General features: G+C 63.0%; 1 protein-coding gene across 4 annotated transcripts in view; it reads left to right on the top strand.

The window, feature by feature from the left end:
* Positions 1-12,726, top strand: part of LOC112120048 (CCR4-NOT transcription complex subunit 3) — a 17,843-nt gene continuing 5,117 nt past the window's right edge. For 2 of the 4 annotated variants that reach the window (XM_026662927.2, XM_026662925.2), the window contains exons 1-10: positions 1-131; positions 4,640-4,714; positions 5,136-5,203; positions 5,581-5,655; positions 6,286-6,375; positions 8,222-8,350; positions 8,914-9,009; positions 9,391-9,610; positions 10,985-11,118; positions 11,624-11,680. In XM_026662927.2, coding sequence (XP_026518712.1) covers positions 4,690-4,714; positions 5,136-5,203; positions 5,581-5,655; positions 6,286-6,375; positions 8,222-8,350; positions 8,914-9,009; positions 9,391-9,610; positions 10,985-11,118; positions 11,624-11,680 — 894 coding nt within the window. In that variant the 5' untranslated portion in view covers positions 1-131; positions 4,640-4,689. Of the gene's footprint in view, positions 132-2,929; positions 2,973-4,639; positions 4,715-5,135; positions 5,204-5,580; positions 5,656-6,285; positions 6,376-8,221; positions 8,351-8,913; positions 9,010-9,390; positions 9,611-10,984; positions 11,119-11,623; positions 11,681-12,726 lie in introns of all 4 variants that reach the window. The other 2 variants (XM_026662926.2, XM_029914120.1) reach the window with 2 other exon arrangements.

Raw genomic sequence — 12,726 nt, 5'->3', positions numbered from 1 at the left:
CCCGAGAGACGGCGGCGAGTGGGGGGAGGGGGTCGCGACCCGGCTGATCGGCGGCAGCATCGCGACAGTCGGCCCGCGAGCGGGGGGAGGGGACCGATCCCCGGGGCCCGACCGGCCCGCAGGAGCCTCCGGTGAGGGGGGGGCCCGGGGGGAGGGGCTGGGGGGGCGGGGACCCCCTATGGGGGAGGGGTCAGTAGGAGCCCGGAGGGGCCCCTATGGGGAGGGGTCTATAAGGGTCCGGAGAGAACCTGTGGGGGAGGGGCATGTAGGGGGTACGGGGAATCTATAGGGGGAGGGGTTTATAGGGGTCCATGGGGACCCTATGGAGAGGGGGGTCCATAGCAGGAGGGCAGCGCACTGGGTGCTGCAGGGGGCCTATAGGGATCCATAGGGGAGATGGGGCTATAGTGGGCCAGGGGTCTGTTGGAGGCTGTAGGGCCCATCGGGGAATGGGGGATCGGTTAGGGGGCTATAGGGAGGTCTGTTGGGCGGGGGTAATCGGGGGTAAAGGGGGAGGAGCCTTTACTCCAGCAGCGCTGTAAGGTTCGGGGTGGCAGGAGGGCTCCATGGCCCAGGAGCATCCCCAGAGGTTCCCGGGGGTGAGTGTTGTGGGGGGCGGGGGGTATAGAGTACATAGGGGCAGGGGGGATATGGGATCTGTAGGGGAAGCAGAGATGGGGCATGAGCGGGGGCAGTGGTTGTGCATGTGCGGAGGGGAAAGGCCCCGTGTCCCCTTCGCCCATTATTAAGTTGTATAGGACTTCAGCTCAGGCGGGGAGCCCAGCAGCTGGAGCAAGGGAGTTAGGATGCCACTGAGGGGGCAGACAGCCTAGTGGCTAGAGCAGTAGATCAGCCAGCAGGACGCCTGGGTTCTATTCCCACCACTTCACAAAAGGGCTTGTTACTGGATCCCCTTTGGGGGCACAGCCCCATCCCTGGGCATGGATGGGATTGCGTGGGGCAGCAGGGCTCTGGCCATGATCCCTCGTGGATAGGCTGCCCATGGGCTCTCTCCCTAAACCCCTCCATTGTCCCTCTCTGCCAGCAGCTCTGCCTCCACCCGCTCCACAGAGAGCTCAGCCCTGGTGCCAGCTGGTACCAAGACAGCCAGGCCATGGGTGTGAAAGGTGTGTGTAGGGTGGGGGTGGGGTTGGAAAACAGATGCTCATAGCTGCTATTAGCCAGGTAAAGCATGTATTTGCCGTAGGTGAAGCCTCATATCCCATCCCACCCCTCAGAGCTGGCCAGACCCCTGCCCTGCAGCCGGATCAGAGCTGCTGCCCCCTAGAAGGGTAAGGCCTCATATCCCATTCCCTACCCCCCCCCAGCCAACCATTCCCCCCCTCTGGGGCCAGATCAGAGCCCGTGCCCCCTAGGGGGGAAAAGCATCCAGTTCCCCAACCTCCTTTAGGGCCGAAATTTACAAGGCCAAACCAGACTCTTGTTAGCCTTATCTTCCCATCCACGTCTCCGTCCGTCAGGGGATTTGATTTTGGGCTCCCCTGCTCCTCAGCCCTCTCAAAGGAGGTAGCCAGCAGAAGCGGTAGCGTCCCCAGGCCTTTGCATCCCTGCTGATCCACAGGAGACAGGACCCCTGCTCAAAAGCAACGGCTAAATCCATTGCAGTTTGTGGACAGGCTGCAATTTTTGGTTTTCAGACACTGCTGGGCAACAGCTCCTGCTAAAAGCCGGACACTTCCCTTTGGGGGAGCTTGTCTGTTGATCTTCGGGTGCATTAAAACAAATTGTTGATTTCCAGGATGTTTAGATCTAAATTTAAAGGGGCAGCCTCAATCTGATCAATCTCAGGGCTTGCCTGGCCAGGAGGAAATTGACCAGGTCGCTCCCTGGATGCTCTGTAGCTCAATTGTATGGGAATTGCTCTGCAGGTCAGTTTCATCCTGGCATAGCCAGGGCTCAGAAGGATCTAAGTCATTTCCAGGTGCACCACTTACTCCCCCTCCCCCTAGTTTGTGGCTGTACAGTTATAGGATTAATTATGGGTTTTCCTCATGCCAGTCACAGAGCAGGGCCCTGCTGTGCCAGGTGCTGTACAGACACAGGACAGAGCGGGCAGGTTTACAAGCAGATTGTGGGAGCGCTTGTGGGCAAGGCAGGGGATTGGGACGCCAGAGAGCCCCATTCTGCCACAGACTCCCTTTGCCCCCTTGCTCGCTGTGATTGTTTCAGGGGCGCCAAGGTCTTCAGTGGGATACGGGGGGCTTGGGCTCTCCCTAGATCATTAGGTTTATTGCCAGTCTCACGAGAAAAGCAGTGACCGCTGCCCATCTGACAGGAGACAAGCAAGCAGGTGCCCACGCTGTACTGTTCAGACAGCTTCCCGCTCCCCACAGCCACCCCCCTTCCGGCACAGTCCACAAGCCCAATTCACAATCTTAAGAAATCAATGGCAGGTTAGAATCTAAAATGATCAAATCAGTTCGCTCCACTTGGTGTGTAAAGGCCAAGGTGTGTTTTAACTGGAGAAAATGTAGGCTAGTGGTTAGAGCAGGGGGGGGGGGGCTGGGAGCCAGAACGCCTGGGTTCTGTCCCCAGCTCTGGGAGGGGAGTGTGGTCTAGTGGTTAGAGCAGGAGGAAATTGGCGTGAACTCACCGGTTCTACTCCAGCCTGCTGCATGACCCAAGGTACATCAAAGCCCCATTTTGTGCCTCAGTTTTCCCATCTGTAAAGCAGGCCTAGTGACACTCACCTCTCTCCGGAAGCCCTGTACGAAGGGGGCCACTGCTGTGCTGCGGTTCTCCTCCCCCAGGTGGGGCACTCTCACTGACAGCCCGGAGCCCACTCTTAGACCACTAAGTCTTTATAGCCCCAGTCCTTTCCCAGCATCCTATGCTGCAGCACAGGTTGTGGTGGGGGGGAGGGGCTCTCACCTTTCCTCCCAGTCATGTGCCTCTTTCACCTGTGTAGGAGCCTCCCACCTGCAGGCCCTAGACAGCCAGGCCACCTCTAGGTAAGCCAGAGCCCTTTGGCCTCTTGCAAAGCACTTGGGGGGCACGGCAGCTATTCATTAGACGCTGGGGCCATGGGCGCTAATGGGATCCCGGGGGGCACACGCAGGGGCCCTGGGGTGAGACTGCTGGGATCCTGGGGGCAGCCAGGGGCTGATCAGTCACAAAGGGTCTGGAGAGCCCCGCCAGCTCCCTGCGTATAGCTGAACAAAGAGAGGGTTCAGGGCTCCTCGGGCTGGCAGGCACTGGTCTGACCAGGGCCGCTGGCTGGGAGGGAAAGCTCGGCCAGTTCAGATTAGAAATAAGGGGCAGGTTTTAACGGGGGGGGGTAATTAACATCTGGAAGGGTTGGCCGGGTGTGGCTTCTCCATCAGTAGCAATTAGCCAATCCCGCTGGGCTGTGTGCTTCGGGGGTGGGGGGCAGACAAGATGATCCCCGTGGGGAGCTGGCTGAGAATTGTCCGTTAGGCCGGGGGGACACAGATTAAAGGGACCTGGCCAGCTCCCTGAGGCCTCCAGTGTATTGTTAGGAAGCAAGGATGGGGGGGGCTCCCCCCAAGCCTCAGGGGGGAAGGTTCTTTGGCGTATGACCCCCCCCTCCCCAGGCGGTTTGCCTCCTGGGGAACCAGGAAGTGAAACTGAACAAACAGCCCTTAGCCGGTAATGCCCAGGCCCCTCGGGGAGGACAAAGGGGGTGGAAACAGCCCCCCCTGCAAATCACCTTCCCCTGGGGTGAGGGGGCGGATCAGGGGCTGGCTGGGGCACTGGGGCTATTCCAGGCCCATAGGGAGCAGATCAGGGGCCTGGCCAGGGCACCCTAGGCTGTGGCTATTCTCTGCCCCCCAGAGACTGGAGCCTACACTTGAGCTGCCCTGAGTCACCCCGGGGGGCTGCCCCTCTTGAGAATCAGCCCTTAGGTATGAAGCAGCCCCGGGAAGCCCCATCTCCCCCCCTCCAAGGAAATAACAAACAGCATCCGGACTAGCCGGGGGGCTGAACCAGCCCCGGTCCAGGCAGCATCTGAACATATAGGCTCAGGTCTCCTCCCTGCTCTCCAGTCGCCCACAGTCTCCCGGTCCCGAGTCGCTGAGCTCCGAGGTGGCTCCGCTCAGACTCCAGGCACGGTCGGCTTTGGGGTTAACACCCAGCCACACCTGAATCCTGCCTGTCTCGGCAGCCCTGGCCCATGCTGGCAGCTTCTGTGCCACGCCCCCTGGAGCCAGCTTCAGGGCCACCGGCAGCAGCGCCCTGGCAAGGGGCCACACAGCCAGCATCCCGTCGGCCGGGCCCCTTCTGGGCCAGCCGCACGACCCTCAAAACCTGCTATTTCATTGTTTGACTGGAAGGCTGGGTGGGTGTGCGCTGCACTGCCCCCTGCTGCTGGGGTGGGGGTGTGGCTGTGTGCGCAGCGCTGCCCCCTGCTGGGGTGGGGGTGTATGAATGAACAGGCTTGGTACAATTGATCTGATCAAAGAATATGATGAGAGACTGGCTGACTGAGGGGGGCAGGGAAAGGGGCCCAGGGCCTCTCCCCCATAGGGGGCACCAGCTCCCATCCGACCCCAAGGCAGGGACTGGCTGGCTCGGGGGGGCGGGAATGGCCCCAGGGCCTCTCCCCAGCGGGTTGGGAGGCTGCATTGCCGTAACGTTGCTTTGCTGTCCCCTGCAGCGTTGGAGCTTTCTGAAGCATGAGGAGAGCCCCCCGCCAGTGACCGAAACATGGCTGACAAGAGGAAATTGCAAGGTAGGGCGGCTCCCCCCCCGCAGGCTGCCCCCCGCCCTTCCTGGGGGTGCATGGCTGGGGGCATGTATCGGGGTGGGGCAGAGAGAGGGGCCTCTTCCCCCTCCCCCTGTGTCTTTTCCCTGCTTTGTGAGCGATGGAGTTTGTCAGGGCTGCCTTTAGAGTGGGGGGGCTGGGAGCCAGGATTCCTGGGTTCTCTCCCTGGCTCTGGGAGGGGAGTAGAGTCTAGTGGTTAGGGGGGGGGGTGGAGATCTGGGAACCAGGACTCCTGAGTTCTATTTGAGGTTCAAACCATTGTGTGACCTCAGGCCCGTCCCTTCTCCCTCCCCTGTACCTCACACTGGGCTGGGGAGTGCGGGCGGGAGGTGGCAGTAATTAGCCCTGTCGGAGATTGGGGCTGACCCCCGCCCTTCCGCTCCTCCAGGTGAGATCGATCGGTGTCTGAAGAAGGTCTCCGAGGGGGTGGAGCAGTTTGAGGATATTTGGCAGAAGGTAAGAGCTCCCCCTTCCCCCCGGCTCGCTGCCCCCAGCTCTCTCATCACCCTCCACCTTGCTCTCTCCCTGTCCCCAAACTTTTCTGCTTTTCTCTCCTGCATTGATTCTCTTCTCTCTCACGGCCTCGCTGCCCCCCACACCACCCCAAGAGCTGTTTGTGTCCACGCCCCGTACCCCACATCACCCCAGAGCAGGCACCACCACCCCCAGCCTCACGGGCCTCACCCCACATTGGATCCCCCCAGCTCTCCCTCCCTGGCTATTGTAGCCCCCCCAACTGATCCCACACCAGATCAGGGAGCCACCTCCGGGCTGCCAAGGGCACTCTGTCCCATCCCCCGTACTCTGTCTCACCCTCTGTCTCTCGTCCACAGCTCCACAATGCAGCCAACGCCAACCAGAAGGAGAAGTATGAAGCCGACCTGAAGAAGGAGATCAAGAAGCTCCAGGTAGGCCCAGCACTTTGGCCGTCTGTCCGGCTGGAGCCCTCGGGATACGTGGTCTCAGCCAGGGCTGTCGGGAAAACACCCACCTGCCCCAGAGAGACGGTCACTGGAGTCCTGACTCCCAGACAGCCATGCTCTAACCACTGCACACCACTCCCCTCCCACAGCTGGGGATAGAACCCAGCAGTCCTGGCTCCCAGTCCCGTGTTCTAACCACTGGACACCACTCTCCTTCCAGGGCCGGGGAGAGAACCCAGGCGTCCTGGCTCCTAGCCCCCTGCTTTAATCACTAGACCCCACTCCCCTCCCAGAGCCAGGGAGAGAACCCAGGCTTCGCGACCCCCAGTCTCTCCTTGTCTTGCCTTCCTTCCTCCCCTTATTCTCCAGCGAGATCTTTGTGCTCCCTGCGATTCTCACCCCACTCTGCAGAGGGCGTCCTCCCAGCTGGTGGGGGCTCATCGGGGGGGGGGACGGGACTTTTTAGTGCCTGGGTGTCCTCGTTACCTCTCCCATGTACAGACCAAGGCTGTGTTGGCTGATGCCTCTAGGGGTCTAAGTGGGGCAGGGGATGGGCGCTAAGGGCCCGTCTCTCTGTCTGCTGACCCCTCCCTTCTCTCCACCCCATCTCCGCAGAGGCTGAGGGACCAGATCAAGACGTGGGTGGCTTCAAATGAGATCAAAGACAAGAGGCAGCTGATAGACAACCGGAAACTCATTGAGACGGTAGGAGGCCAAAGGGGGTAATGGCCAGGCTTCAGGGCTGCAGCCTGTCGGGGTCAGGAAGGAAGTTTTGCCCCCGATCCAGAGCTGTAACCGGCGGATTTTTCCTCCATCTGTGGCAGCAGCAGCAGTCGGCTGGGGGGGCCGCGCTGCTCTGAAACAGTCCTGCCTGGCAGGTGTCTCTTGCTCACGTGTGGGGACCCGCCAGACTCGGGCGGGAGAGCATCTCCCTCCAGCGCACGGGGCAGAGACCTGGGGGATTTTCTGGCCCGTCCTGCGCCGCCTGGGGCGCAGCTCCAGCGGCACGGACCTCGGTGTCGGCACCTTGGTTTTAGCGGCACAGTTTAGCCAGCCACGAGCAGAGACGCTTTGATCTGGCGAAAGTCTCCGGGCGCTGGGGGAAAGCAAATGGGGGGAAGGGCTGGCCAGCTGATCTGCTGGGTCTGGTGGGTGAGAGCAGGGGAGGGGGGATTTTGTGCCCCGTTTCCCGACCATCAAGGGGGTCGCGCTGGCTGGCTGCATCTGGGGTTGGTGGATCACGGGCCTGGCAGGGCCGGCCCTAGCGACACTGCGCTGGCGGAGGCTCCTGTGCGCTCAATCGCTCCGCACTCGCAGGAGGCAGCGGTGGGATAGTTGGAGGAGTGCCAGGACTCCTGGGTCCTCTCCCCAGCTCTGGGCAGGGAGTGGGGTCTAGTTGTTGCGGGGTGTGGCTGGGAGCCAGGAGTCTTGGGTTCTCTCCCTGGCTCTGGGGGGGAGTGGGGTCTAGTGGTTGGAGGGGGGGCTGGGAGCTAGGAATCTTGTGTTCTGTCCCTGGCTCTGGGGGGGAGTGGGGTTTGGGGGGCAGGGAGGCTGGAAGTCAGGACTCCTGGGTTCTCTCCCTGGCTCTGGGAGGGGAGTGGGGTCTAGTGGTTAGAGCAGGGTGCTGGGAGCCAGCACCAGGGCCCAGCTCCCCCTGCCAGTGGCGCAGTGTCACTTCTGCCCTGGCACAGCCATGCAGCCATCCCACAATGCTCCTGGCCTTCTCTGTGGGGCCAGCATACCTGACCCCCATGGCAGGTCTCCATGCGCTGCGGGGGGATCCGTGGGTCACCTCCAGCAATGCTCAGGCCCACTCTCTGGGATCCTGGAGCCCCCCCATGAGCAGCTGTGCCCGGCGCTGGGCCCTTCTCTCCCAGCACAGCCCCCACGGAGATCCGGTCGGGGCAGCCTCGGCCATGGAGAGAACAGGGGAACGGGCCACAAAGGGTTTAAAGCTCAGGGGCTGAGCGACAGCAGCTGGGATCATGCCCCGTGGGTGGTGAGGCCTCCCCTAGGGGCATCGGGGGCGCTTCCCCCTCCAGCGTAGGGGGGTCCACCTACACACTCATCTGAGCCCCACCCTCCTCTCCAATAAGCCACTCCTCCCTCTGCTGTGATTGGCTGCTGGGGCAGTGTGACATCACAGAGGGCAGGCAGCTGGCAGGGCAGGGGCAGCTGGAGTCAGATCTGGAAGGGGTAGGGCCGGACTGGGGCCTCTGGGGCATGAGGCTGGGTCTTGAATGACAGCAGGCGGCACGGGATAGCGGTGGGGGCACCAGGAGCTAGGACTCCTGGGTTCTGTGCCTGGCTCTGGGAGGGGAGTGGGGTCTAGTGGTTAGAGCTGGGAGGGGCTGGGAGCCAGGAGCAGCTGAGAGGCTGCCAGGCGTGGCCAACCAGGGCTATATTTGCCGTGCCCTGGACAGGATTGGGGGGGGCGGGGAGCCCCTATGTCTCTTGGGGTTTCTTGATCCCCTGTGCAGGGGTGGGGGACCCCCCCCCCCTCAGTTCCCCAGACACTGAGCCCGCCCCACCTCCCTCTCTCTTGTTCCAGCAAATGGAGCGGTTCAAGGTGGTGGAGCGGGAGACCAAGACCAAAGCCTACTCCAAGGAGGGGTTGGGCCTGGCACAGAAAGTCGACCCTGCCCAGAAGGAGAAGGAAGAGGTTGGCCAGTGGTTAACGGTGAGGCCGGGGGATGGGACTGGGGGGCGGGTTTCCTGATCAGCTAAGCAGGGGTCAGACTGATGGGGGCATGGGGAGGGGCCAAAGCTGTGAGGAAAAACAGGGCTCTCTCCCCTGCTGGCCCCAGGGTGACGCTAGGGGGCGCTGTGCTGCAAGGCGCGGGGGGCTCACACGGGGGTGGTCTCCCCTCACAGTCATTGCTGGTCTGAAGGCCCCAGTGTGGGTCTCCATCCTGAACAGCCGCCGCATCCCACCTCAGAGGGGCCGCGTCTCAGTGCCCATGAAGGGTCCCTGGATAACCAGCCCCCGTACCACACCCCAGAGGTGGTTGCATCCCAGCACCAGGCGAGGGGCCCCTGTATGGATTACTACCTTTCTGCAGGGCAGTTGGAGGCTTTATATTTGCCTGCGATCTTCAGTGAGGAAGCACCAGAGAAGGCCCCAGGTAGTGGTGGGGGGCGGCTGCTGGGTGTCTCGAGGGGCTGCGGGTCGGCAGCAGCTGGCGCATGTGAGCCCCCAGGGACTGCGCTGGGGATGACGATGTGCGGCTCTCCCCCCCCCAGAACACCATCGACACGCTGAACATGCAGGTGGATCAGTTTGAGAGCGAGGTGGAGTCGCTCTCTGTGCAGACACGCAAGAAGAAGGGGGACAAGGATGTGAGTCACTGCCTGCCTGGGACGCAGGGAGGATGTGTGGGGAGGCAGCTTGGCGAGGGGCGAGAGTGCGGGGAGCTAGGACTCCTGGGTTCTATCCCCAGCACTGGGAGGGGAGTGGGGGCTGGTGGTTAGAGCAGGGGAGCTGGGAGCCAGGACTCCTGGGTTCTCTCCCCAGCTCTGGGAGGGGAGTGGGGGCTGGTAGTTAGAGCAGGGGAGCTGGAAGCCAGGACTCCTGGGTTCTCTCCTGGCTCTGGGAGGGGAGTGGGGGCTAGTGAAGGGGGGCTGTGGCTGGAGGAGAGGTGGGGTGTAGGCGGGGTGTGGGTGGGGGGAGGGGGGGCATTTCTTGGCTTGTGTCCATCTGCTCATGCCCCTTCCCCGTAGAAGCAGGACCGGATCGAGGGGCTGAAGCGGCACATCGAAAAGCACCGGTACCACATCCGCATGCTGGAGACCATCCTCCGCATGCTGGACAACGACTCCATCCAGGTGGACTCGATCCGCAAGATCAAGGACGACGTGGAGTATTACGTGGACTCCTCGCAGGACCCCGACTTCGAGGAGAACGAGTTTCTCTACGACGACCTTGACCTAGAAGACATTCGTAAGTGTCCCGGCCCCCGCGGCGGTGGAAACTGGGGTCCGTGTTCCGCTGATCAGGTCTCTCGCTGGAGGGCAGGTTTTTCCAACCCCTTCGTCGTCCGCCTGGCTGGTCGCTGGGCCTTCGCCAGCTGATCAGCGTCCTGCTTGGGTTAGGGACCCCAGAACCAGAGCCGGGATTGGGGCAGCCGAATCCAGAACTAACCCAGACCTGGACAGGACCCCCTCGCTCAGCCGAACCTTCCGCCCTGCTTCCCGTTCCCAGCCTGGCCGTTTATCCCCCTTCGGTCTGGTGCCACCGTTGTGCTCCAGCATTGCTGGCTCTTCTCCCTCCCTTCCCCTATCTGCGTTGGCCCAGGGCTTCCCAGAGGAATCCAAGCTCCCCTCGCCCTGCTGCAGATGCCTCCTGAGGTCCCGCTGGCCTTTTTCACAACTGTATCCGAGCAGCGACATCTGGGGGGATCCGCCCCTGACGAGCGCTTGGCTTACAGCTGAAATTCTCGGGGGGGCCCCCTGTGCAGTTTGTATGGTTAAATCTCATCCCATTTCTATGACTCGGGTCCTGCAGGTCATCCCGTCCTGCCTGTGGAAAGCGCCGCTCCTCTGGAGTGATGCCGCCCCCCTCCGACCGCGTGTCATCAGCCGATTTCGCTCGCGCCTTCCTGCTCTCCATGTCTCTTTCCCCTCCCGCCCCCCGATCCCTTGTCAGTTTCACACCCGCGATCGCTGGGGAGGGCACACCTTGCGTATCACGGGGGCACAGGGAGGGGAGCCGCTGCTCAGAAACCCTGGCACAGATTCTCTCTGGAGCCAGGGCTACGATCGGGTTTTGCCTTTGTATCGATCAGAGGAGAAATTCCCTCCGAGCAGCGACCGCAGAACCTGGGAGCCCCCGCCGTTCCAATTGCCCCAAGCGTGGCTTTAAGGGAGCCCCGAATCCACCGACGGCTTGTTTCATTTCCTTGCATCTTTCTAGAAAGGCCCGGAAATGTTCCGATTCGGCTCTTCCCGGATTACGTGGGGAGGAGCCGGGGAGGGGCGCTTTGCAGCCTGTTAATCGCCTGGCTAGAGGTGTTGGGGTTTTATCCCAGAGCAGTTTTCTCCTAAGTGTGTTCAGGCCATTGGAGTTTACAGAGGGAATTGGAACATCGCCCTCCATCCAAAGCATCCCCCGGGCGAGCAGGGAGACAAGCCCAGAGCTGGGAGGTCTCAGATCCCTGGGTGCACGGCCTGGGAGAACTCTGTTGGAACAGATCTCCAGGTGTCTCCCCGGGAAAGCAGGGCAGACCAGACGCAGGCCCACAGCGGGATGCTGGCGTCTCTGACTCCTGGCCCGGCTGCCTAACTGCTTCTCGTTCTGCTCCCCGCCCCCTTCCAGCGCAGGCTCTGGTAGCCACCTCCCCGCCCAGCCACAGCCACCTGGAGGACGAGATCTTCAACCAGTCCAGCAGCACTCCCACCTCCACCACCTCCAGCTCGCCCATTCCGCCCAGCCCTGCCAACTGCACGACGGTAAGGAGTCCCCCCCCCCCCCCCCCCCCGGCCCCCCCGCCCGCCCCCCGCCCCCCCCCCCCGCCCCCCCCCCCCGCCCCGCCCCGCCAACTGCACGACGGTAAGGAGCCCCCCCCCCCGCCTGGCACGGCCCTGCTGCCCGAGTCCTGCCCCAGCGGGATCCGTCGCCCAGCCCCGTGCAAAACGGGACAGACCGGGGCTCCCAGCCAGCCAGCGTAACCCAGCAGCAGGGGTGCTGGGTCGGTGTCCCTTAAGGAAGGCAGCATTGCGTAGTAGGGAGGGGCTGGGAGCCAGGACACCGGGGTTCTCTCCTGGCTCTGGGAAATGGGAGGCCAGAGCAGGCCTCCGGTGCCATGGGTAGGGCGGAGCCGACTGGCAGAGTGACCCCAATAACACGAGGGAGACATCAGTGTGTCGTGTGCTGCCTGCCCCGCAGCAGGGCTGGTCCCCCCCCGTCTCCACGGGGAGTGGTGGGGCGAGCACTGACTGTCCTCCCCACCCCCAGGAGAATTCGGAAGATGACAAGAAGAGGGGGCGGTCGACGGACAGCGAGGTCAGTCAGGTGAGTGACTCGGCAGGCGCGTGCCCTTATGCTGGGGAGTGGGGTGGGGTGTTGGCTACGGATCGGAGCTTGGGGTTTTCACCAGGGCTCCTGGGTTCTCTCCCCGACTCTGGGAGGGGAATGGGATCTAGTGGGTTAGAGCAGAGGGTCTGGAAGCCAGGACTCCTGGGTTCTCTCTCTGGCTGTAGGAGGGGAGTGGGGGTGAGTGGTTGGGGCGGGGGAAGGGCTGGGAGCCAGGACTCCTGGGTTCTCTCCCTGGCTCTGGGAGGGGAGTGGGGGTGAGGGGTTAGAGCAGGGGGTGGGGTCTGGGTTCCCTCTGAGCTGGGGGCGGGTTTAATGCAGGGTTTGGTGGGACTTCCTGGGGAAGCCTGGGAACATGGCTGCCCCAACTGTTTGGGCTGGGAGTGGGTGGGGCTGCTCTAGCCCCGCCTCCTCCTGCTCCTTGTTGGAGGGCTGGGATCACATGGGCTCTTAGCCCCGCCCCTTCCTAGTCTCCTTCCAGTGAGGTGCAGGGCGGGGCCGCCGCCACCTGGGCTGGCCCTGGGAGGCTGCAGGGATGGCTGCCAGGGGGCCAGGCTACCCACCTGCAGTGAGCTGGGGAGGGCAGGGCACGGAGCTCTAGTGGAGTGTGGTCAGAATGGGGTGGGGCTCAGGTTGTGGGGTCAGAGTGGGGGGCCATGGGGCTCTATGAGTGGGGCTGTGGGGCTCAGGTGGGGAGGGGTGAGAGTGGGGGCTGTGGGGCTCAGGTGGGGAGGAGTCAGAGTGGGGGGCTGTGGGGATTCATGGAGTGAAGGGGCTGTGGGGCTCAGGTGGGGAGGGGTGAGAGGGGGGGCTGTGGGGACTCAGGTGTGGGGTGGCTCAGGTGGGGGCTATGGGGTCCCAGAGTGGGGGGGGGCTGTGGGGACTTAGGTGGGAAGGGGTCAGAATGGGGGGGATATGGGGACTCAGTGGGGGGGGCTGTGGGGCTCAGGTCGGGAGGGGTCAGAGTGGGGGGCCTGTGGGGCTCAGATGGGGAGGGGTCAGAGTGGGGGGCCTGTGGGGATCAG

This window comes from Terrapene carolina, unplaced genomic scaffold (genome assembly GCF_002925995.2).
Source record: "Terrapene carolina triunguis isolate 2854851 unplaced genomic scaffold, T_m_triunguis-2.0 Scaffold31355, whole genome shotgun sequence".
NCBI classification, from domain to species: Eukaryota; Metazoa; Chordata; order Testudines; family Emydidae; genus Terrapene; species Terrapene triunguis.
The sequence above is the reverse complement of the archived record's forward strand: the minus strand, read 5'-3'. Positions and strand labels throughout refer to the sequence as shown.